Source organism: Poromitra crassiceps (genome assembly GCF_964638095.1).
Source record: "Poromitra crassiceps genome assembly, chromosome: 11".
Classification (NCBI taxonomy): Eukaryota; Metazoa; Chordata; class Actinopteri; order Beryciformes; family Melamphaidae; genus Poromitra; species Poromitra crassiceps.
The window spans coordinates 33,173,447-33,200,620 of record NC_139643.1 but is presented as its reverse complement, the minus strand read 5'-3'; the positions used below and the strand labels follow the sequence as shown (position 1 = coordinate 33,200,620).

The 27,174-nt window shown below is 44.1% G+C and overlaps 1 protein-coding gene across 1 annotated transcript in view; it reads left to right on the top strand.

Annotated features, from left to right (window-relative positions):
* Window positions 1-24,703, top strand: part of dync1i1a (dynein cytoplasmic 1 intermediate chain 1a) — a gene marked incomplete at both ends in the record, with an annotated part of 85,498 nt that extends 60,795 nt beyond the window's left edge. The window contains 6 exons of the mRNA XM_083645562.1: window positions 5,454-5,567; window positions 5,869-6,002; window positions 6,638-6,782; window positions 16,696-16,836; window positions 20,853-20,978; window positions 24,593-24,703. Coding sequence (XP_083501688.1) covers window positions 5,454-5,567; window positions 5,869-6,002; window positions 6,638-6,782; window positions 16,696-16,836; window positions 20,853-20,978; window positions 24,593-24,703 — 771 coding nt within the window. The remainder of the gene's footprint in view (window positions 1-5,453; window positions 5,568-5,868; window positions 6,003-6,637; window positions 6,783-16,695; window positions 16,837-20,852; window positions 20,979-24,592) is intronic.
* Window positions 24,704-27,174: the final 2,471 nt, after the last annotated feature.

The following is a 27,174-nucleotide window of genomic DNA, read 5'->3' as shown; positions in this document are numbered from 1 at the left end:
CACAACAGAATATAAGGCTGCATCCCACTAACATCAGATACTGTATACGTCCAACACAACAGAATATAAGGCTGCGTCCCACTAACATCAGATACTGTATACGTCCAACACAACAGAATATAAGGCTGCGTCTCACTAACATCAGATACTGTATACGTCCAACACAACAGAATATAAGGCTGCGTCCCACTAACATCAGATACTGTATACGTCCAACACAACAGAATATAAGGCTGCATCTCACTAACATCAGATACTGTATACGTCCAACACAACAGAATATAAGGCTGCGTCTCACTAACATCAGATACTGTATACGTCCAACACAACAGAATATAAGGCTGCATCTCACTAACATCAGATACTGTATACGTCCAACACAACAGAATATAAGGCTGCGTCCCACTCCCATCAGATACTGTATACGTCCAACACAACAGAATATAAGGCTGCGTCCCACTAACATCAGATACTGTATACGTCCAACACAACAGAATATAAGGCTGCGTCCCACTAACATCAGATACTGTATAAGTCCAACACAACAGAATATAAGGCTGCGTCCCACTCCCATCAGATACTGTATACGTCCAACACAACAGAATATAAGGCTGCGTCCCACTCCCATCAGATACTGTATACGTCCAACACAACAGAATATAAGGCTGCGTCCCACTAACATCAGATACTGTATACGTCCAACACAACAGAATATAAGGCTGCGTCCCACTAACATCAGATACTGTATAAGTCCAACACAACAGAATATAAGGCTGCGTCCCACTCCCATCAGATACTGTATACGTCCAACACAACAGAATATAAGGCTGCATCCCACTAACATCAGATACTGTATACGTCCAACACAACAGAATATAAGGCTGCGTCCCACTAACATCAGATACTGTATACGTCCAACACAACAGAATATAAGGCTGCGTCCCACTAACATCAGATACTGTATACGTCCAACACAACAGAATATAAGGCTGCGTCCCACTAACATCAGATACTGTATACGTCCAACACAACAGAATATAAGGCTGCGTCTCACTAACATCAGATACTGTATACGTCCAACACAACAGAATATAAGGCTGGGTCCCACTCCCATCAGATACTGTATACGTCCAACACAACAGAATATAAGGCTGCGTCCCACTAACATCAGATACTGTATACGTCCAACACAACAGAATATAAGGCTGCGTCCCACTAACATCAGATACTGTATACGTCCAACACAACAGAATATAAGGCTGCGTCCCACTAACATCAGATACTGTATACGTCCAACACAACAGAATATAAGGCTGCGTCCCACTAACATCAGATACTGTATAAGTCCAACACAACAGAATATAAGGCTGCGTCCCACTCCCATCAGATACTGTATACGTCCAACACAACAGAATATAAGGCTGCATCCCACTAACATCAGATACTGTATACGTCCAACACAACAGAATATAAGGCTGCGTCCCACTAACATCAGATACTGTATACGTCCAACACAACAGAATATAAGGCTGCGTCCCACTAACATCAGATACTGTATACGTCCAACACAACAGAATATAAGGCTGCGTCCCACTCCCATCAGATACTGTATACGTCCAACACAACAGAATATAAGGCTGCGTCCCACTCCCATCAGATACTCTATATGTCCAACACAACAGAATATAAGGCTGCGTCCCACTAACATCAGATACTGTATACGTCCAACACAACAGAATATAAGGCTGCGTCCCACTAACATCAGATACTGTATACGTCCAACACAACAGAATATAAGGCTGCGTCCCACTCCCATCAGATACTCTATATGTCCAACACAACAGAATATAAGGCTGCGTCCCACTAACATCAGATACTGTATACGTCCAACACAACAGAATATAAGGCTGCGTCCCACTAACATCAGATCCTGTATACGTCCAACACAACAGAATATAAGGCTGCGTCCCACTCCCATCAGATACTGTATACGTCCAACACAACAGAATATAAGGCTGCATCCCACTAACATCAGATACTGTATACGTCCAACACAACAGAATATAAGGCTGCGTCTCACTAACATCAGATACTCTATATGTGCAACACAACAGAATATAAGGCTGCGTCCCACTAACATCAGATACTGTATACGTCCAACACAACAGAATATAAGGCTGCGTCTCACTAACATCAGATACTGTATACGTCCAACACAACAGAATATAAGGCTGCGTCCCACTAACATCAGATACTGTATACGTCCAACACAACAGAATATAAGGCTGCGTCTCACTAACATCAGATACTCTATATGTCCAACACAACAGAATATAAGGCTGCGTCCCACTAACATCAGATACTGTATACGTCCAACACAACAGAATATAAGGCTGCGTCCCACTAACATCAGATACTGTATAAGTCCAACACAACAGAATATAAGGCTGCGTCCCACTCCCATCAGATACTGTATACGTCCAACACAACAGAATATAAGGCTGCATCCCACTAACATCAGATACTGTATACGTCCAACACAACAGAATATAAGGCTGCGTCCCACTAACATCAGATACTGTATACGTCCAACACAACAGAATATAAGGCTGCGTCCCACTAACATCAGATACTGTATACGTCCAACACAACAGAATATAAGGCTGCGTCCCACTAACATCAGATACTCTATATGTCCAACACAACAGAATATAAGGCTGCGTCCCACTCCCATCAGATACTGTATACGTCCAACACAACAGAATATAAGGCTGCATCCCACTAACATCAGATACTGTATACGTCCAACACAACAGAATATAAGGCTGCGTCCCACTAACATCAGATACTGTATACGTCCAACACAACAGAATATAAGGCTGCGTCCCACTAACATCAGATACTGTATACGTCCAACACAACAGAATATAAGGCTGCGTCCCACTAACATCAGATACTGTATACGTCCAACACAACAGAATATAAGGCTGCGTCCCACTAACATCAGATACTGTATACGTCCAACACATCAGAATATAAGGCTGCATCTCACTAACATCAGATACTGTATACGTCCAACACAACAGAATATAAGGCTGCGTCCCACTCCCATCAGATACTGTATACGTCCAACACAACAGAATATAAGGCTGCATCCCACTAACATCAGATACTGTATACGTCCAACACAACAGAATATAAGGCTGCGTCTCACTAACATCAGATACTCTATATGTGCAACACAACAGAATATAAGGCTGCCTCCCACTAACATCAGATACTGTATACGTCCAACACAACAGAATATAAGGCTGCGTCTCACTAACATCAGATACTCTATATGTGCAACACAACAGAATATAAGGCTGCGTCTCACTAACATCAGATACTGTATACGTCCAACACAACAGAATATAAGGCTGCGTCTCACTAACATCAGATACTCTATATGTGCAACACAACAGAATATAAGGCTGCGTCCCACTCCCATCAGATACTCTATATGTCCAACACAACAGAATATAAGGCTGCGTCCCACTAACATCAGATACTGTATACGTCCAACACAACAGAATATAAGGCTGCGTCCCACTAACATCAGATACTGTATACGTCCAACACAACAGAATATAAGGCTGCATCTCACTAACATCAGATACTGTATACGTCCAACACAACAGAATATAAGGCTGCGTCCCACTCCCATCAGATACTGTATACGTCCAACACAACAGAATATAAGGCTGCATCCCACTAACATCAGATACTGTATACGTCCAACACAACAGAATATAAGGCTGCGTCTCACTAACATCAGATACTCTATATGTGCAACACAACAGAATATAAGGCTGCGTCCCACTAACATCAGATACTGTATACGTCCAACACAACAGAATATAAGGCTGCGTCTCACTAACATCAGATACTCTATATGTGCAACACAACAGAATATAAGGCTGCATCCCACTAACATCAGATACTGTATACGTCCAACACAACAGAATATAAGGCTGCGTCTCACTAACATCAGATACTCTATATGTGCAACACAACAGAATATAAGGCTGCGTCTCACTAACATCAGATACTGTATACGTCCAACACAACAGAATATAAGGCTGCGTCTCACTAACATCAGATACTGTATACGTCCAACACAACAGAATATAAGGCTGCGTCCCACTAACATCAGATACTGTATACGTCCAACACAACAAAAATCAACAGGGTCCTTGTGCATTCTGTTAGTTGCTTTTTTGGTCTAGAATAAGGAAATAGAATATAGACAATGATAAAATAGCAGCAGCATTGCAACAGAGTTAAACAGTTGTAACAGTTACATAGTTTGATAGATATATAGACATAAAGATTTACACAGCAATTAGTTTTGATATGATAATGGAATGGGAGTGAGATACAGAGAAGGAACTACACTATATGTATTCATAAAATGGGGAACCATCCAGCTTGCAGACTAGGTCCTCACATACAATAGCCATACACACACACACACACACACACACACACACACACACACACACACACACACACACACACACACACACACACGGCCAGAGCAGTCAAATTCTAGACATAACTCAAAGGACAGCTCAACTGTGAGTTCATACTCTCCAGTGACCTCAATGACTCTCAACAAATTACTGGCCAATATACACTAGCAATATCGTAAGAACTGTTAGCGGGGGGCATTAGTTGTCATACTGTAGCTATACGCCACACGCACGCCTGCACGCACACACACACACACACACACACCACTACGGGCCATCCACACTGTAGGTTGAAAGTGGCTGTGGACTCCAGTAATGGGACTGTCTCTGGTCCCGTTCAGCCAGCGAGTGCGGCCCACGAGCCCGGCGCTGAATGGAGCCTTTGTGGGGCCCAGTACACAAATCAATTACTGGCCAGTAATGACATAATGGTTTCACACACTCCTCTGGATCTGCACTGCAGCTCATGTCCCAAATGTAGAGCTGTTTGAAAGGTCCACTGCACACTGGCATCTGGCGACCTTACTGGAGGCGCATCTTCTGGCCCAATTCATAACACTGTCTAATGGCATCATGTGGAGGGCTGAAAGTGATTGATCAGTACAGTGTCAGATTCATTCAACTTTCATTATTATCCCAAGTGATTCATCTAACCCAAATCACATGAATAACTAGGGCTGCCCAAATAATGATGTACAATTGTATGTCGCATATTGCGCAATTTTACTTTTGACAATTGGACAATACTCACAGATCCCACTGTAGTTACAAATAGTCAGGCTGTTATTTATATGATGCCAGAAGTACAATAAATCTATATCTATATAAAAATATATCTCTCCCCACTGTGTGTATCTGCGTACGTGTGCGTGTGTGCGGGAGCGCGCGCGCGCGTGTGTGTGTGTGTGTGTGTGTGTGTGTGTGTGTGTGTGTGTGTAGCACCCGGTGTACTGTGTGAACGTGGTGGGCACCCAGAACGCCAACAACCTGATCACTGTGTCTACAGACGGGAGGATGTGCTCCTGGAGTCTGGACATGCTGTCCCAGCCACAGGTACACGTGTTAGGCTGCTGCTGATTGGTGAATTACTGTGGTGCAAACTTGGCTACAGTGTGTCAAGTATACAGTCTGTGCTCTGCAAAAAATATCTATCTTCTTTCAATTAGTCTAGTATAAAGTGTTAAAATCTTGTTTTCTTTCAAAACAGCAGGAAAAATATGCTAATGAGGTGAGATCATTTCTGTGTGTGTGTGTGTGTGTGTGTGTGTGTGTGTGGGTGTGTGTGTGTGGGTGTGCGGGTGTGTGCGTGTGTGCGTGCGCGTGCATGCGTGTGTGTGTGTGTGTGTGTGTGTAGGAGAGCATGGAACTGGTGTACAATAAATCCAAGCCGGTGGCGGTGACCAGCATGGCGTTCCCCACGGGAGACGTCAACAACTATGTGGTGGGGAGCGAGGAGGGCACCGTGTACACCGCATCCAGACATGGCAGGTTGGTGGACACACACACACACACACACACACCCACACACACACACACACACACACACACACACACACACACACACATACACAGTACACACACACACACACACACACACACACACACACACACACACACACACACACACTTACACAGTACACACACACACACACACACACACACACACACACACACACACACACACACACACACACACACACACACACACACATACACAGTACACACACACACACACACACACACACACAAGACCACAAACACACACACACACACACACACACACACACACACACACACACACACACACACACACACACACATGATTATAGTCTTGGCTGATGCTTTTAATCAGATTTTAATGCAAAACAATAGTCCCCTTGCCCTCTAATATGCTCTTCTGGGATACAGGGCTTGTAAAGCGTATAGTTAAACACAGACTAACAAGTCATTGAATGTTGAGGTTTAATGAATGAAGTTTTATTGTCATGACAGCAGTGGAGTTTCTCTTTTAGCGCTGTCTCCAGAGGCCTCTTAATGTAGACTTGTATTTGAAGCCCCCTTACCGTACCATAAGTGCTGAATGCTGTAGTTGTGAAGCTCATACTGGTGCCGTCCCTGCGCAGTAAGGCGGGAATCTGCGAGATGTTCGAGGGCCACCAGGGGCCGGTGACGGGCATCAGCTGCCACACCGCCTTGGGCTCCGTCGACTTCTCCCACCTCTTCATCACATCCTCCTTCGACTGGACCGTCAAACTCTGGAGCACCAAGGTAGGCTGTGTGTGTGTGTGTGTGTGTGTGTGTGTGTGTGTGTGTGTGTGTTTGTGTGTGTGTGTGTGTGTGTGTGGGGGGGGGGAGGGGTGGGAGGGATGGAGGGAGGGAGGGAGGGAGAAGTGGGTAGGTGGGCACTGTAAGGGTGTGGAGTTTATTCAGTATTAGGTGTACCTAATACACCTACTGTAGTACAGTGAAGTACTTTTCTGGTAGGAGGGAAATAGCTGAAAACCAAGAATTACATTTTCATTCACTATTGAGTCCTCTTAAATATATTCACTATATTTAATAGGCACTTCGCATTGCTCTGTTAAACTGTTCTTCTTTTAACATCTTCATCAAAATGGGGTTTCTGACATTTGGTTTTATTTTGTTTGATTACAAAAGGAAGAAGGTTGGCCTGACATTTGTAGGCAAACAAACATGAGGCTCGCTGTTTGTGAAAAGAACATTCTGCTCCTCCAATTTATTTGGTTGGATTGAGGATTGTTACACAATTTGCAGTGTTGTTCCTGTAATTGCTTTATAATAGGCCCACGCTAGAGTGAATGCTAATTGAGTGTTACTCAGATCGCCACTAGTATTGGCCGATATATTTAACAAAGTGCTCGGTGCTCGGTCTAAAAAACTGGTATCAGTGCACCTTAACTCTGTCTTTCTCTTTCTTTTGTATGTGTGTGTGTGTGTGTGTGTGTGTGTGTGTGTTTGTGTGTTTTAATGGGACAAGTGACCAAATACAGTGTACATTTGCAACAGGTATTGTTCTGCTCTGTGTAAATTTGTGCATCTGTGCATCAGGTGTGCACATGAGAGTGCCCGTGAGCGTGCACGTGTGTGACGAGCTCCTCCTCTCGCTGGTTTTAAGCGGCCTCATCCATTCTGGACGTTTTGTTCGCCTGCTTCAAGCCGATTTGGGGAGAATTTCAGCTGCAGTAAAAGGCAGTCAGTTTGGGGACACTTCACCAAAAAAACAATGCTGATTTATTTTGGACATGATCTCACACATATCCAAAAACTGTAAACTGTTTTGCAGACATTCATTGAGTTTGACAGTTATTGAAGGTTGATTTGAGTTAAGTTGATGCCAGTGATGTCATCGGATGGCACTGACTCATTGGGTTGTATTGATTACAAGTCTTCTGATGAAATCACTGGCATCAACTTTACTCAAATCAACTCTCAATAACAAAATGAAAATAAAACTAAATGAATGTCTGCAAAACTGTTTACAGTTTTGGGATATGTGTGCGATCATGTGTAAAATAAATCAGCATTGGGTTTTTTCGGTGAAGTGTCCCTTTAAGGTCGCTGTTGTGGTGAGACACAGCGGAGTGAGCTCAAGTGTACTGTACAAAACAGAGAAAATCCACATCAAACACTCATTACCTTTACTGTATATTTACACTTATTCACATGACTAACACTTGACCGGCCAATGGATTTTACAGGTCTAAGAGATGGCCAGTTGAAAGAGGTAAATACAATTATATAGTCAATTTCCTTGTATGATTAAAAAAAATCTAGCAACAACCTATAAGATGAGATATTTCAATGATGAAAAGGAAAAGAGTCAGTGGTTTGACCACAGCGTGGCCTTGCTGCTGGACTTCTTGTATGATTACAAAAGGCTTTCTGTGACATTTTCAAATGATTCTTGGAGTATTTTGTTGAGCTGAAGTACAACTCAGCACCAGAGAGATTGACAACCTGACAAAGCTGGCGGCTGACTTGGACAGTGTGAAGGTTGACATGGCTCCATGGTGGTTGGGTGTTTATGACAGTCGGTCCAGTTGGACGGCTCTGTTGGCCCACAGTTCTGAAGACGGGATGAGGGAGGGAGGGAGGGAGGGAGGGAGGGAGGGAGGGTGGGGAGGAAGTGCTGCACCGACTGGAAATGAGGAAGGGAACGAGAGAGCGAAAGAGGCAGGGACGTTTAGGGAGGGTGACGCCACTCTAAGGCAGGAAAGAAAGAAGACTTATAGAATAGAGTGGAGAGGTAGAAAAGGACAAAGGAGACAGGGATGACAGGAAGGACAACAGAGGCGTATTGGGTAACCAGGAGACATTCAGCAGGAGCAGTAGTCCTGTAGACAGACTTAAGCTGTCTCTCCATGTGCGGAGACAATAGAGACTGACCACAAACAACAGAGAGAGAGAGAGAGAAGGAAAGAAGGGAGGAAGAACAGAGCCAGGGCGAGACAGTGAGAGGGAAAAGGGCAAGGGGTACCCCGGGTCTGAAAAAACGAAGCCAATGCGGAAATGCTTTAAACCTGGATTCTTTCTTTCTAATGACCAGCAGGGGGCGACTCCACTGGCTGCAAAAAGAAGTCTGACTGTATGGTATCAATGGGAAAATTACCCCACTATACTTCTTATTTCATTTATGACCTCAGTAAACACGTTCCCAATGAGTGTATGGTCTCACTCGCTAGTTTCAAGTCTTCTTCAATACAGCATGATGTCCATTTAGTAAACTATGGTCCCATTTAGAGTAAAGTAGACGATGAAGCAGACTATGTTTTGGGGCGTGATTGACAGGTCGCCTGTCCAGTGATCGCGCAGCTCGCCGATCGTGGACCAATAGCAGGTGGCGCTGCGGCTCTGTGGGAAACGCCTGGTCTCACGCTAGCTGCTTCTGGCTCCAAATAACCAAGGTGGCGACGGGTCAAAATGCCAAAGTCGAGCCTTCAAGACGGGAGTCCACAAACCACTGGGTGACATCACGGTGGCTACGTCCATATTTCTATACGGTCGATGGAAAAGGGCCAGGGAGGCATGAGAGAAGAAAGAATGGCGAGGTTAGGACGTGATGCTAACCTTGAGGGACAGAGGGATCAACATGAGCAGGGCAGCGAACTGCACGCAGGCAAAATCAAAGATGAAATATATGCACTAAGAGCAAGATGCATAATGCATATTGCATAATATCCTCCGCTTTCTGCGAGATACAGTTACAGTTTTCATGCTTTGCCGTGACACGCAGACGCAGTTAAGCACTCTGATGAATTTGAGCTCATATTTGCATGCAGCCGGTCCATAAGTCGTACGCCAGGAGTCCCGTGACAGATATTAAAACACTCCGCCGATTTTCATCAGGAGAGTGTGTTATTTTTCGGGATTTGGGAATTCCCTTTCCTTTGAGGGGCACCGCAGGAATGCGTGTCTGTCTCCCATCCCACATAACCCGTATGTGTGTGTGGACAAGCGGAATACCTGAATGTGTGAGTGTGTGTGTGTCTGCGTGTGTGTGTGTGTGTGTGTGTGCGTGTGTGTGTGCGCGCGACACTGCACACACACACGCCGGCGCGTACACCTTAAAGCAAGCTGCCTTTGCTTACCTAAAATTCCCTTGAGGTTTGCTTTCAACCCACCAATCACCGCCATCACAAACTGTTGTAGCACGCGCGCGCTCTCTCTCTCTCTCTCACACACACACACACACACACACACACACACACACACACACACACACACACACACACGCCGTGATTTCTCCTTCGCATTCAGAAGGTTTCCCCCCATCAGTTCCAAAAGGGCAGCGTAGCAAAGTCTGCCGATGTTTTCACACTCGGCGGTGCAAATACTGTGGTTAGTGAAAACATTGGGAATGGGCCAGAGTGTGAAGACGTCGCGGCAGCTGCGAGTGGGGTTATGATTGTGCATAACTTGAACCGTCTTGCCCTCTCGACCCCAGAAACGGCGTCTAGCCAGTGATTGGATGGAGCGTAAACATTCTACTTCTTTCTCTCAGTCAGTTCGGCTGATTGTTAATGAGCGTTAATGACAACATTGAGACGAGTGTCTGTCTCTCTGCGCTGATTTGTGGATCTGCAGAAGAGAGAAAAGATTAAGACTGTAGTGCTGATCTTCACTTGAGGATTCTGTCCCGGTGCGCCCTCATGGCAAAACCTTCCAGAACCAATTCTAATTGGATGAGTGCGTTACAGTGCCGTCAGTGCGGCGGTTGTTAAATGGGGCGTGACGCGAGCCATCTAGTGTGATGTTTTGTCATGCAGACGCAGCAAGGACGGAACCAGTGGAATTACAGGACTGGCCGCTGCTGCTGACACTCTCTGGTGAGGAGAAGGTTCTGGACGGCCCAGTGATGGAGACGGGTATTTTTGGAAGACCAGCAGGCTCTCTAACATTTGGAGTTTTGGCCGCTGCCATCTTAGTACTTGAGCAATTCACTTTCCATCCACGTCCATGGCCTCTGCCATTTTCTGAAAAGGTCACTCACAAGACACGTCAAGTCGTGAACTCGAAGCTTTCATAAAAGTTCCACTTGAAGGAAATACCACATGAGGGATAATATGGATTTACGTCATAAACACGGTAAACACAACCCCATATAAAGGGCCCAGTAGTTTTTGTATCGTCCATTTTACTCTAAACGGGAGTTGTATAAAAATTCACCCCCCCACATACAGTTGTCATGAAAGGTGAAATTAGCTATAGAGACCAAAACTATTTTTTAACCAGGCTGTGAACATGTTTAATCCTGTTGTAAAGTCGGGCATTTTAACATGGGGGTGAAAGGGGACTGACTCGCTTTTGGAGCCAGCCTCAAGTGGCTATTCGAGGAAGTACAGCTTTTATCACTTCGGCATAGGCTTCATCCCGAGGTTGTGAGCCATTAAACCCAAAATGTGTTGAGGATTGGTAGTAATCATAGTTCCTTGAAAGAAGATTTATGATTTCAATGGGATGTCACCAAGGTGCGACATTAAAACGAAGGTTTCTGTTGGGAAAACCAAGGCCAGAGGACGGAGGCTGACATGAACCAACCATGAACTTGCAGACAGACGGTTCTTATAACATTAATATTTTAGGTAGCATACCATCTGCCATTGCTACATCATTGGCAGTGAAACATTATGCCAATAAGTATTAGGTTGGCAGTGCAGTGTCAACCCCCTCCTGTAGCCTACTGTATACCTGTGATGGATTTCCAGTGCAACCCAGCCAGAAGCTCCAGCTTCACAGGAAAGGGAGGATAATGACAAGGAGTTACTTCATGTTTGGCGCCGCAAGGATTACGCTTGATCTTAAGATTAGTTTTAAGACTTGATGCTGCAGATTATTTACCAAAATCACCTTAGTTTAGAGACTGGTAGATTATGGACAGACTACAGCAAAATAGTACTTTACGTTCGGAATAGTTGCAAAGATACAAGCAGGGCATGATTCATCTAATCTCATTCAAACATATCTTTGACCTATAGGGGCTGATTATAAAAATACAATGCAATCTTGAATTCAATTTAGCATGAAGAAATACTGTAGAGGGAGACGGTGAGAAAAAGAGTGAGAGAGAACGTCAGGGAGACATGGACTAAAGAAGGAGAGAGAGACAGACAGAGACAGAGAGAGAGAGGAAACAGGGGTAACTCAGCTGATGAAATGTTGAAATTATGGGATGGAAACAATTAGGAATCCATGATATATATCATTGCAGATAAATTATCGGTTGATAATGGGAAATATATATTTATAGGCTATTAACGGTATCAGCATTATCATAGCCAATAAATATCGGCTATAATAAGTTCTATACAAAACTAAGCTTAAGCATAAAATGACATAGGGGCCAGGCTACTATATACCTTTGACGTTGTGTTTTATCTGCAGACTAAGCAGCCATATAGGCCATATAGACTGCTATAAAAGCCTTAATTTTTGTATTGAGTGATGCACTTACTTTACTACTACTACTACTACTAATAATAATACATTGACATGTCTGATTTGACAGATTATGACAAAGCATTTAATTTTGAATTCTTAGGCAAAATGCTCTATAAAAGCCAACGTATGCTTGTGAAGTTTTTTTTTATGTATTTTACTAGAAAAAAAATGGAAGAGTCAGAAGTTTTCTTTATTTTGTGTTAATAATGGTGATGTCAGTTAAATTTGGTGAGGTCAGAGCTATCATCCATCTTTGCTCACTACATCCTAGCCTCTTACCTTCAGGTGTGCATAAAGGTTAAAGGTTATGTACTTCTTCAAATACAAAAATGTGAAATGATCAGTTCGTATCGGCTGAGAAAAATCCATATTTTCCGAAAGGAAAGTGACCTTTACGCTGCTGACAGGGTTCTGCGCAGCCTCGACTTGGAGCCTTGCCGCGGGACTAGCGGCGACAGCGAGACTGTGCATACAGTACTTGAACGTAACTGGGCACGTTGGCTGCGGTACACGTCCAAAACACTAGGTGGCTTGATATGACGTTATCGTGTCGTTTACCAAGAACTTGCAATCATGTCGGTGGGGGGACATTTTATTGTCCCTCTATTTCGAAACTCATTTCGGTGAGCCTGCAGAAGGCTTTGCTAGATGAGGGACAAGCACTGTTAAATGAGGAAATGGCATTTCCTTATTCCTCACAACAAGTACATCAGCGGATACGTGCGCGGCCCAAGGCAACGGCCAATCACAGCTCTCGTGCTGGTCACGTCACGTCCGCGTTGACGCGTCGGAGTCACATTTTCGAGGAGCTGCACGCACCCTCCGCCAAGCTGCGCCGATAGGACGGCCAGCTGCGGCGACCCCCTCGGCGCAGTCAGCGACGGCGATTTCGCTTGAGCATAATTTGCGCTTTAGTGTAACCTTACTGGCTCCAAAACAGCTTCAATCAAGGCTTGAAATGAGTTCAGTGCAACTGTTCAATCAGAGTGAGAGAGAGAGACACACACACACTACATTCCTACACTCGCTCTCCCAGTCTACCTGTCTCCCACTCTACCTGTCAGGAATGCAGTTTGTAAGCCTCTGGAATCCTAACAACAAGCCTAAGAGAGGGGGACTCTCCTTCACACACACACACACACACACACACACACACACACACACACACACACACACACACACACACACACACACACACACTCTTGTATTACTATCCTTGTGAGGACCCACTAACCCCCCTTAACCCTAACCTAAACTGTATTTTAACCCTAAACATAAGGCCTAATCCCTCCGTCTCTCCTTAAGTCTCCTTAACCTTAAAGTGATAATTTTTATAATGTGAGCATTATATTAATGTATTGTTAATGGTAAATACAGCCGTGCACCCGCTAGGGGTAGCTGTTTGTAAACGGATCCTATTTTGGGGATACGGGGTTGACTTCCGCGGTCCTGGGATCTGCAGGTCCGCTCCCTGTAAATACAAGACGTGCCACTGTCTGTGTATAAATATTATTTCTGCCGTTCTTATATAAAGTACAACTGAGCACATTAAGTTGTTAAGTGGTCTTTTCAAGCTGAAGTTACCACAATAATCTATTCACCTTATTCACCACGCCCACTTTTTCTCTCTTCCGCGTTACACGCAATTGTATTTGTTCTTCCGGTTAATTTCAAAACGAAACGTCACTATGATAATGAATGAAGTTTGGCAACATTCAGAAATAAGCTACTCTGTGGCCAACTTCAGTTACATATTCATAGCGTTACTGCTGCGAGGAGCCGATGGCTGTACCCGGTCGGCATTTAACGTTAGTTACAAAAGCACATCGACAGTGTTTTCTCACTGCCAGTAGCCTACAGTAGACAATGTTTTTTTCCGGATGATGGCAAAGGCTGGAGGCACCCTCTCTGCCTGTGATTGGCCTAGCGTCAAACGTTCATCCAATCACATTCGCTTGGCTATCCTGCGTCTCTTTCTACAGTCTGTGGTCAGACAGACAGCAGTTTCGCTTGCTAGCATGCATGAAAGACGCCACTGTGTGTTTATGTTTTTGATATAGTCTGGTCTCTGGTTTATAATGCTGCCGCTACTCTTGGCAGTGCATGTATGTAGCCTACAGACAAATAAAAAAGAAAAGATAAAAGATTAATGAGAATTGATCAAGGGTTATATAAAAACAGTGCCAATGCCCATTTACTCATTCTAACGCAAGAGTGACATGTATTTGAATTGAAATATGTATCAGTATGTGGCCCAGCCCTTCATTGGGAAATGCAGCTTTATGGAGTGGGATCACATGGAGATGGTCTTCAGAAACTTTGATGAGGTTGACCGTAAGTAAACATTGTTTCAGATACATGGTGTAGTTGTGGAAAAGTGTGTGTGAGTTTGGAAGAGGAGTGCACCACTAGGTGGAGACATGCATCCATAGCAGTGTTGATTTCGTAGACGAAAACTATGAGGAAAAATGTTAGTCGACTACCTATTTTCAGAGAAGAAGTTAAACATCTGTGTCTGTATTGCACATTCAAACCTTAAAACAATTCCAGAATAACAGATGAATATATCTTTACAATACGTTTGGAAATTCTAATGAATACTTACGGTTTTCTTTGACTAAGATGGGATGAAAATACTTAGACACTTAGTTGACGAAAACTTGACTAAATAAAATCAGGATGAGGTTGACTAAATATGATAAGAGCTTAAGAGAAGAGAGAAGTTAAGTTATAAGTTAAGTTATCCTTTATTTATCCCCTTGGGGAAATTCATCCTCTGCATTTGACCCATCCTCTACTAGGAACCTTCCTAGAACTAGGAGCAGTGGGCAGCCACTGTGCAGCGCCCGGGGACCAACTCCAGTTCTTTTACCAGTACCTTGGTCAGGGGCACTGACAGGAGTATTAACCCTAACATACATGTCTTTCATGTAGAGAAAGTGGATTATAGCTCACATGTGAATGTTGTGTGATATGCAAAGGTTGTTGGTTCAATCCCAGCCTCAGGCAATTTCTTAAAAAGTACTCACATTATAAGCTGCAGTAGAAATAAGCTGATGAAGGAGACAGTCAGTCCCTGACTCTAGCTCAACTCACTGGTACAAATCTCACCTGTCTCACTCTTTATGCTCTGTGTTATTGTCAGTGTGAATACAGTGTGTAGAAATCAGAAGCTTAACTCCCAACAGCTCATAGCTCAGTCGGCTGAGTGGCTGTGTGACTGTCTCTGTCTGACAGGTAGACTGTTGGTTCGATTCCCGATGGAAGAGATATATTACTGCCCTGTCTTTAACATCACCAGCGTAGCGCCTCCTACAGGCAGATACACAGAGCGACACAGCGCCTCCTACAGATCCACAGAAATGGACACTGTGGACAGACTGCAAAGAGACCCAGACATGTCATATACTGAGTCTAGAGCAGTTTTTTAAAAAGTTATTTTTACGCCTTGCAGCAGCAAGCACACCCGAAGCTTACTTCCGAGGTCAGTAAAGTTGCAGCTCTCTGTGGTTTTCTGTCTCATAACCCTCAGCTCATGTCTCTGCAGGGGTCAGGGGGGGAGAACTCACTATCAGATAGATAGTGACTTAACAGACATGTATTTACATGAAAATCTTTGAGATGATCACTTTAACTATAGAAATACATGAACACACACACAGACAGGCCCCTCCCCTTTCCAGCCCCTTCCTCTCTCACTATTGTCCATTTTCTTCAATCTCTTCCTCTCTTTCCCTCTCTCATTCTGTCTCTCTTTCCCTCTCTCTCTGTCTCTCCCTCTCTCTCTCTCTCTCTGTCACTCCCTCTCTCTCTCTGTCACTCCCTCTCTCTCTCTCTGTCTCTCCCTCTCTCTCTCTCTGTCACTCCCTCTCTCTCCCTCAGACAGCTGTTGTGTTGAGGTTACAGCACACCTTGTGGAGGGGCCCTCTCTTTCATCTCTCCCAGCGGTTTTATGGCGCTGTGTGAATGTGCAAGGCTTTTTAATTAGGCTCTGCACCAGACAGGCCCCAAGGCTGAGGCAGCGCCACTCTGTCTGAAGCACCCTGACTCTCACTCCACTCCTCCTTTCTCTCTCTCTCTCTCTCTCTCTCTCTCTCTCCTCGTTCTGTCTATCTCTCTGGTGTGTCATCTAACTTAATCCCTTGCTCTCTCTTTCTCCAGCTCTGTTTCACACCACAGTTACTTATACCTCTCTCTCCCTCTCCCTCTCTCTCTCTTTCAGCATAACAAGCCTCTGTACTCGTTTGAGGACAATGCTGACTATGTGTATGACGTCATGTGGTCGCCCGTGCACCCTGCACTCTTTGCCGCCGTGGACGGCATGGGCCGCCTGGACCTGTGGAATCTGAACAACGACACTGAGGTGTGTGTGTGTGTGTGTGTGTGCATGTGTGTGCGTGTGTATCTGTGTATGCATGTGCGTTGGTGTGTGGATACCGGTCAATGGGTGGGCGAGTTCGGGTGTGTTGTCTATGTCATCTCTTTGCGTGTTTACGTCGGTGTGCATGTGTGTGTCCTCAGGGCCTGTAGTTGGACCCCAGCCCGAACCGCACAACCAAACAGCCGAGCATTTCCATCCCTACATGCACGCACACACACACACACACACACTCACACACACACACACACACACACACACACACACACACACACACACACACACACACAGAAGATTCCCCGGTGGGCGTTTCCCACAGAACCTCGCTTTAAATCAGCCGGGGGTGACATCTCCTCACCCCAGCTCCCACCCCGGCCGTCCCGCCAGCGTTCCAGCAACCTCCACCCAACGTTCAGGCAACGTTCTTCCGTTCATCCCCTTCTGTCCCATCAGCGAAGTACACAGATGTGCAGGAGACCGCGAACCGAGAGCCCCAACCCTCAGTCCGCAGTCCCATGCTGGAGACGAAAATAATGATGTAAAAAAAAAAACGTTGGGTTTCCCAACGCTTCGGAGCGATGAGATTTACTTTAGAGAAGAGTGCATCTCAGGCCAACGTATGTTGGCTCATCTTTGTATTCAGCCGAGCTCAAATCATTTTGTAGAAGACTATAGCGGCCATCATCCCAAAGCTATAATAAAGAATAAATCAGCTGCTTGATTTTGTTTGTCTGTAATGAACTCAAATTTGGGACGCGAGGCGTTTTGGTAAGATAGTTAGATTTCTAGTTGAATTATTAATGCTTGAAAATCTTCCACAAAAGCAGATTCAGGCCACTTCACTCCTCTATGCCTCAACATTTAGGCTTTGAGAAAATATATTTTTCTTTATTTTTACTAAGCAGAATTAAAAAAGGAAGTTGTACAAAAGAAAGAAGTATACTGACATACTGTGAAAATATAACATAAATTATGTAAACATCTTACAGGGCTCCACTACAGCCATCGGGCGTCAGCCATCGAAGGAATGATTCCTTTACCAGCACTGAAAGATGCTCCGCTGCTCGCGCTGCGTTTCGTAGTAGTAGTAGTAGTAGTAGTAGGTACTAGTAGTAGAAAAATCATTGTTGGCGGTGTTACATAAAAACAGGCACAGCACAAAACAAACATATAACATCAAGAGATCACAGATCTGATTATACAAAAAATAAATCACAGAGGTTCACTTCTCGATGGCTGACGCACACGTTCTGCCTCATTGGGATAAGATGGTGAGTCCATTCAAAAGTCAACGCGCTCTGTGGAGCAGGGAGAACGTCATCGCTGATTGCAACGCTGGTAGTGGAGCTCCAACGTTAGAAAACTCTTCTCATATTCGCAAAGAACTTTACACCAATCAGCTGCTTTTCTTGGCTAGAAGCAGTTATGATAACGACTATGATGATGACTATGATTGGTATTTTTACATTATTAATTACACAATGTATAGTGGGTATTTGAATAATAATTTCTACATTTTCTATGTGCCTGGGGTTGTAAATGTAAGCTCTTCTGTCTATAGTGAATTGTAGGGGTTTCACTGACTAGTCGGCTATCAAAACCACTAGTCTACACTGCATCAGTCGACTAATCGTTCATCTGTGGTTTTAAGAATAAACAATATACATAAATTGAACATAGATTTGCTTGAACATCATTTTCTTACATGATGCCATGTTAAATAAACAGAATGTAAGGTATTTAGAGAGGGAAAGACAGTCAAACAGTCGGTATCTCCAGCTCAGACAAGTTGCTGGGGTTTAGTGGCTCATTTGTAAACAGCCTCTCAGAGCCAATCAAGGACTCTGCTACTTCACATACCCCCAGGTTAGTCCCGCCTACATTAGTTAACCTTTTACTGACTGTTTTTGAGACCTTTTCGATGAGAATTTATCATTTATTAGGTGATATATCTCCTGCGACTAGTCGACTACTTATTGAGTAGTTGACTACAAAAATGCAGTAGTCATGAATGCCGTAGTGAGTTATAAAGTTGTGTGTTTGAGTCTGTCTGTCTGTCTGTGTGTGTGTGTGTGTGTGTGTGTGTGTGTGTGTGTGTGTGTGTGTGTGTGTGTGTGTGTGTGTGTGTGTTCTGTATTGGATGGGGGGTGGAGTGGGGGTAGGCGGATGCCACACTTTTCATCGCCCAGGTGAAAGTTCTGCCTCTCTCTCTTGGTTTCCATGGAGACAACATCCACAGCGCCTTCAACCTTATCACAGTCCTGCCTCTCCTCCCCTCTTTGCAGCCATCTTTCGTACGCATTTCAGCTCAAATTCCTATTCCAACTCCCACGATTTCATGTTACAACTCACGTGTAGTAGCTCCTCTCCTCTCCTTCACCTCTCCTCCTCTAACCCCATCTCTCCCCTGCCTCCTCTCCTCTCCTAGACCTCTCCTCCTCTAACCCCATCTCTCCCCACCATTGAACCGTCACTAAATACCAGCTCTTCTTTCTGCAGCAGGATTCCCATGGTCCCCTCAACAGCGGCCCTTTCACCGTCAGAGGAAGACTTCATTACCGCCGAGCTAACTCGGCTAACAATGTACTTTATGAGAAACATTTGCTGCGACAAGACACACACGCACACACACACACACATAAACGGATGCGCGCGCGTGCACACTCTCGCACACAGTCAATCTAATAGCAACAGACTTCCATTGTTGCCGTCATATTAAAAACACACACTCATAACGACATTAACAGAGCGGCGCGGCAGGCCTGTTTCTCATTTCCCGCGCGCGTGCGCACACACACACACACACACACACACACACACACACACACACACACACACACACACACACATACACATACATATACACACACACACACACACACACACACACATACACAGCCAATTTAAAGCGCTCAGTTCAGATCCACTCGGGCGGAGCGGTGGAAGCTAGCAGGCTAATGGCAGTCAGTTTGTGGTTAGCACTGCTTTAAATACGCAGGAGGCCTGTGTGTGTTAGGCGACGTGATGCCAAGGCCTGTGTCTCCACTGGCGACGTGTGTCAGACTCGCCTTCCACATGTCAGGAAGGCTTTATGGAAAGTGAAACCCCGCGGATGCGTTCAGGCTTTGAAGGTGCACGACGTTCACTAGAGAGAGCATCGGCTCACCCAACAACAGCAAACGCATGAACACACGATTACTACAAGAAGCCTTCTGTGTGTGCACACATTGAATGAGAGGTTGTAAATTTGACTGCTATTTGTTTAACCTTTGGACCATGTTGATACATGTGTGCACATTTGTTTAGCATATTTGTGCTGTAAATTAGACAATGTTCTTTTTTTTCAATAAAAGTTCAGAAGAAAAAGAGTTCACTGAATCACTGAATAAAAGAAATACTTAAGAGATATGGTCCAAGTTTAAATCTTTATTTCGGTGCATGTTCCATGGAAAAGGAAGGATTTTAAATAGGGCTATCCAGGGAAATGGTAGGGTGCTTTTTGGAAAGGCTGTGCACATGATGGCACGTTGTGTACTCTGGGCTTGTTTTGCCTACAGGCGAGAGGTGTTATTGTTTTTATGGATGTATTGGAGACTTTTATAAAGATTTATGTGGCTCGTTAAAAGCTCACAGCGCTGTTTCACTCTAAAAAGTGGAGCAAAAGTGGCAAAACACGCTGTAGGTCCTCTGGAAATCGGTGCGAATCAGGACCGAGGTCCAGTAGGGTTTGCCAATGTCTTGTTTCAATCTGCTGACTGAAACATGTAATGGAGTATCCCTGCTGTTTATTATACATGCCAGTGTTCACAATAACAAGTAGGCGTCTACGTTGTGATAATGTAATGTAACTTTACTGATCCCCATAGGGAAACTGTCTTTTTGCTCCCCCCCCCCCCTCCTCAGAGAGGTCAGGCTCAGCTACAGAACAGGGACCCTGGAGTCCTCATAAGTACTATGATGTGTTCAATAGATTTGAAGTATGTTCTCATCCTGTTCACCAGGTGCCGACTGCGAGCGTGACCATCGAGGGCACGTCAGCACTCAACAGAGTGCGCTGGTCGTCAGGAGGGAAGGAGGTGGCTGTGGGCGACTCAGAGGGCCGGGTCTGGATCTACGATACTGGCGAGGTACAGTCAAAGATCATGAGCATTTTAGAAGATGAATCACTCAATAGTAATAAATAAACCATACTTGCTTTGCAACAAAAGTGGGTGCTAACCTTCATTTGTTATACAGATGCATGTCATCATTACCCCAGTGATCTGTCTGCTGCAGACCTCAAATAAAGCCGTTTCATTTTTTCCTGAGTTTCCATCAGTCAGATTCTCAGAATAAAGTTAGAGTTCTGAGAATAAAGTTAGAATTCTGAGTTTAAAGTCAGAATTCTACGAAGGTATTAAAGGATGGGTCAAATAAGTCAACTCAACTCAGTTCTGAGTTTAATGTCAGAATTCTGAGAAAAAAGTCACCCCAAGTCGACCCCAAGGTGGGGAACCACTGGTCATAGACATCATCAGTTTGTCATAAATCACTGATGATAATACTTATGTATAGAATTGGTGATGTCACCAGTGCAATTGTGATGTCATTGAGTCTGGAGTCCCTAGATTGTTGTGATGTTAGAGTGCGGTCACAAGCAAAAAAAAATGCTGGGAATCCCTGGTGTAATGTAATGAGGGATAAATGTTGCTGTGACGTATATTGTGTGAAATGAGCGATGTAGTTTATTGAGCGGTTTCATACAAAACTAAACATTAGGTTTCAGTTTGACGTCAAACTGTGACTTTCTTGACTTGCAAATTATCTTTTAAATTGACAAACATCATATGTGTACTTCATGGCACAATTCAAATGGGCTCAAAACATACAAAACACACGCCGAGTCGTATGCTGAAGCAGGAAGCAGGCGTGACTTTGTCTGTCTATGACACAGTACAGCTGCGCTCCGAGTCGCAGTGTGTCGGTCTGATAGACTGTATGGTCTGAGCCAACACAAACTGAACGGAGAGACAGTTTGAAATGAAGCCGCGATAATCAGATGGAAATATAATAGTCACCTCATGTTACAAAGCCAGTTGTGCTGCCTGTGTGCAATTATCTTATACTAGATTAAGAGATTCTAGAGCGTGAAAACATCTGACTTACTTATGGGCTCGCTAAATGAAACATAACAAGTCATCAATAATCCTCCCAACACTGCTGCAGTAAACTGACAACCTGTGGGAAACACTGGACTATAAATGGGGGGAGGGGGCATGTACTGCAATATTAGGGCCAGAATAATACAGTCATTTAATAGTATGTGAATTATTATTGTACAAATATTGTAGAGCAGGGATACTCAACTTGCTTTGCCCGGGGGCCACTTTCGTGAAATGATAGAAGGCCAGGGGCCAGTTAATAAACAATCAATATAAATTTTTCTGTAGCGGATTGTAGGTTTTTGGGGTGTCAGCCGGAGTTTAGTCTGACAATGTTGTGCACACCGGATAGTTAGTTAGGTTAAGTTAGTTAAGTTAAGTACATACATAAGTGCCTGGGTAGCGAGCAGACGGTGGTATTTGACAATTTAGCAGCTAAATCATAGATTATTGAAAGATATTCCATATTGCAGACTGAAATGCTATAACAGAAGTGTGAGTATTGGCCAGAATGACATTGACATTTGAATGACATTTGGACACTTATTCAGCAGGTATGTTGCGTTCAGGTGCACTGTAAATTGTTTTTTTGTTTTTTTTGCACTTCCACATGTGGCCCGCGGGCCGCATGTGGCCCTCGGGCCACCAGTTGAGTATCACTGCTGTAGAGTATGCTATGCACTCGCTCAAGTCCTAGAGTACATACTGTATGTACTCTTGTTGTGTTTCATGTAAATGTGTATATTTGCTTGAGTGAGGAAGAAGTTGGTGAAAGATGTGTAGACTAGAAGTACAAAGCACTTTCTTCACAGTGAAACCTCCACATGCACCACAACCGACCATTTTAGGTCTTCTGGCCCTGTATGTTTACCCAACTGTCAGCATTGCCATGGATGTATGTGTTTGATTTTCTCTCTCTCTCTCTCTCTCTCTGCCGTGTCTCTTCAAAACGGCCTCCGCATGACTTTACCATCACCACAAAGTGGCCAACCACCCTGCCTGTGCCTATATGCCCTCTCATGTTCGCTGGGCTCTTTTTGGCCTCTGGTTAGGAGCCTGTGTGAGGCCGCGCTAGCTTAGCCGCTGGCTAATTTTAGCATCTTTGTTGTGTGGTGAGTGGGGGAGAGGCTCGGCCGGGCTGGTGGCCTGCGCTCTGGGTTGATGGTAATGAAGAGTCATCAATAAAAGTGAGTGCAGTGGAAAGGTTTTATGACTCGGGGAGAGGAGTGTGTGTGTGTGTGTGTGTGTGTGTGGGGGGGGGGGGGCATTATTTACTACACTAGAAGCTACCCCCATAAAAAAAGAATCTAAAACTAGCAACAGCATGTGAAGAGAGAGCGGACTCAGCGGAGTAATGCACTGTGGTCCGGGGACCTCCAGGGCTCAGAGGGCTCCAGAGTCCAGCAAAATAATGTCAATACCAGTCGTTTTATTTCACTCGTTATTTCACTCGGCACACATTAGCTCAGTGAGATAATGTCTCCGCTTGGATGGCTATTTAGATTTGTAGGTTTCCCTCTCCGAATGGTCGTCACTCCACTGAAAGTATGGGCAGATATGCATTTCTACACTAAATCATAACACAACAACCTAATGCAGATCCATTTGGGGTTCCTTGGACATGAAATTGTTTATGAACCCCCCTGCTTTGGAGAGCTTAACGACACAAAATCCAATGTTGTTTCCAAGACGGTCTTTCGTGAACCGCTCAGGGACGATAATGTTTCGGCTTTTGTCCAACACGTCAGCTTCTTGTGCTGTGGTTAAACGCTGCTAACAGAGAAATCAAGTCAGGCACATATTGATGACGCCCTGGCGGAGTGCCCCCCTGCTGTGGCCAGCCCAGCTCTCTGGGGGGTGAGGGGTTCAAAATGGCCGCCTGCCTCCCCCTGGTTCCTGTTTAATTACAGCCTGGCCACGCAGAGCGGTTGCAGACAGCTTGGGTGGCAGCCATGACTTCCATCCCTCTCATTCTGACTCCCACAGCACAAGGCTGCAGCTTGACACTTTTAAAGGGCCATGCACCACCACTCCATACAGCACCACTCTGTGTGTGAACCCCTACAGCACCACTCCATACAGCACCACTCTGTGTGTGAACCCCTACAGCACCACTCTGTGTGATTGTGTGAAGCCCTATGCCGTGTGTCAATAGCTCTCTCCCAACATCACAAACCACAGGAGTGAGATTCATCCATTTGATGTGACTAAGATGTCAAATCTGGAGCTTCTTCATAGAAAATGGATTTGGAAAGATGGTAAAGGTGATGTGGAATTAGCTGGGGGAGTTTCTGACAATAAGGGAACATTTTACATTTCAATAAAAAGTGTGTCATTCATTATTTAAGGAGCACCTCTAGGTTTTTACAGTTTTTTGGATTTCGGGTAAAATTGTCCTGACAATTTCTGATAATTGCTTAGACATTATCAGTTGAATAGCTTTGAGTGAAAACCAATGTGTTCCTCAGAGGGATTACTATTGGGGCACAATTAGTGGCTAATATATGCAAACGTGCAAACATCAAGGTTAAGTTCTAGCTGAAAATGCATCCATCCAGTGCGTTGAATCATCTGTGTGTGTCTGTGATGTTTCCCTCCAGCTGTCGCTGGCCCACACTGATGACTGGGCTCGATTCGCCCGTACACTGATGGAGATCCGCGCTAACCGGGCGGACGGCGAGGAGGAGGGGCCTGTGGAGCTGGCTTCATAGGACTGAACCGCCAAAACCAAACCAGAGGGGGTGGCGTCACCATTGGAGCTAACCCAATCAGAGGGCTGGCGCTCTTTTGTTGGTATCATTGTAGCATATGAGCTCAGGGTTCGAGTTATGGGGGGGCTCGGCCCCCATAGAGAGAGTCTGGACCCCCATGGACAAGAACACCTGTGGGGTCTCCACCCCCCCACCTTCAAAAAAATGCATTTTTTCAATGCAAGAATTAGTATTATTTATGTTAACTAGATAAATAGGCTAAATAAGAAACATGTTTTCAGTTTTTCAAAAGAACAACCACCGTATTATCTAGTGAATGAGATGGCTGCATTTCACCACCAAGCCACCACGTGTCGCAGTAACTAGGGCTCCTCTTGAGCGCACATGTTCTACTACTACATTGGGTTCCCAAACTGTGGTCCACTTTTTTCCGCTTAGTTTTTGATTTATAAGTGCATTGCAGACAGAGTCAGCAAACAGAGACAGAGATTATGTTCATCAATAAGTGCAGCAATTTTGTGTCTCATTTGTAAAATTAAATTGTTGCATTTTATCAGATGCAAAGAAGTAAATGATATCATGGCATTATATATTGGCAGCTGGTGACATGGAGGTGAGTGAGGAAAGGAACAAATATTGATGGTTAAGAGTAAGAATGATGACATCACAACAGTATAATCCTAATGTTCATTTAAAATTAGATTTTTCTCTAAATCTGGCTTCAAACGGCCACAATTTGAGGGGGGGGATTGCATTTTCTTTTTTTTTTGGCGGCGACAGATTTTGGGGACCCCCCATATCTCTCAGGTTATAACTCGAACCCTGGATGAGCTTCTCCGCCTCCCTCAGTTCAGCCATTCCTCCCTTCGTTTCTCTCACATTATCTGCTCTAACTGTCTTGTCCGCACAGGGACATGCTTCCTCGTACTGTATTTTTGCATTTGCTCTCCTCTGTAAATGCAAACGGTCTATTAATTAATGGGTAAACTGTTAAATTGTTTGTCTGCCTTTCTTTATTTGCTCAGTTACTTGAGGTGATTTGTTGCTTGCAACTTGTGAGCCTACAGTATATGAAAAGTGGCAGTCTTATAGCCTTATGAAGATAAGTGTGCTGTACCAATGCATTGATTGCACTACCGTCAAAATAAAACAGGGTCCATAGAATAGCACTGTATTCCGTTCACAAAATGTCATGTTTAGTTTATGTTGTGCTTCTTTCTCTGTATCACGCCTGCATGCAGCACATTTATGGGATATTACCGATGCATAGACATGAAGATAATGTGGTGACGTTATAATACGTTGTGGGGCTTAACTCAGTGTTACAGGGCTATTCATTGTCAGAAATGGACTCAAGTGGAAGTGGAGTATGTTTTAGCACTTTGTCTCATGTTATGAACTCCAGAGCGTTACTACTGTGTATTATGTCACGAGCTGTAATGATTAACAAGAGGTGTATCACAATGCAGACTGAGTGCTCGCTGTTCAACTTGCTGTTCACCATTAAAGCGTCCCTATGAAGAACCGCTGCTTTGCTTGTCGCTCACTGCATTCAACTGTTGCTCGCTGTCATGTCAGCAAGAATCCATCTGGACAAAGCATGGCAAAGAAAATCTCAAGAAAAACACTATTTTTTTCCCCTAAGATAGATCTCTCTTTACTCTCAGTACACATATTGCTGCCATACGTACAGTAAGGCACAATTATTACACACCATATGTACATCCTACATTCTCTGCTCGAATATCCGCCCATTACACACTTTTAAACCTAACTTAAACAGAACTGCAGTCAGTCTACAACATTGCACACATTTAGACCTGAAACAGCTTAGACTGCAAACACTGTGTGCAATCAGTACGTTATACTGTGCCTTTACATTCAAGTGCTTTTTGGTCATATTCTTTGTATAATGTACATGATCAAATTAGTGCATCAAGAAAGCAACCCAAGACCAAAAAAGCTGTATAGATATGAAAATATGCCTCTGGTTTCTCATATATACAGTAGAGTAATATGTGTGTGCTATATTACTTTCTGATCAAGTATTCCTATTTAACATAAAATATATAACCATATAGGGAATATTCTTTTGAATATAAAGCGAGAAATGGAAGACACTGGAAACAGCAGCAGCTACCAACAGTAGTTATTACTTTCAAAAAATAAATAAGCTGTCTATTTGTTTTTAAACTTCTGCTGGCCCGTGTGCTGCCTGTGTATGTGTATCAATTACACTGTATGAAAAACAACTACAATATACAGTACAATCTTCAAGTAACTGGTGCTAAGTAGCTCGCTCACCAATATGGCTGCGTACAGACTACCATATACAATACTGTATAAGGTTCAACAGATTGTTTTTAAAACGGGACAAAAACATTGATAAATAACTTAAAATTCGACAAACAACGGACTAGTTGGTGTCTATCAGTGCTTGTTATGTATGGAAAGAAAATTAGCCCTCTGTG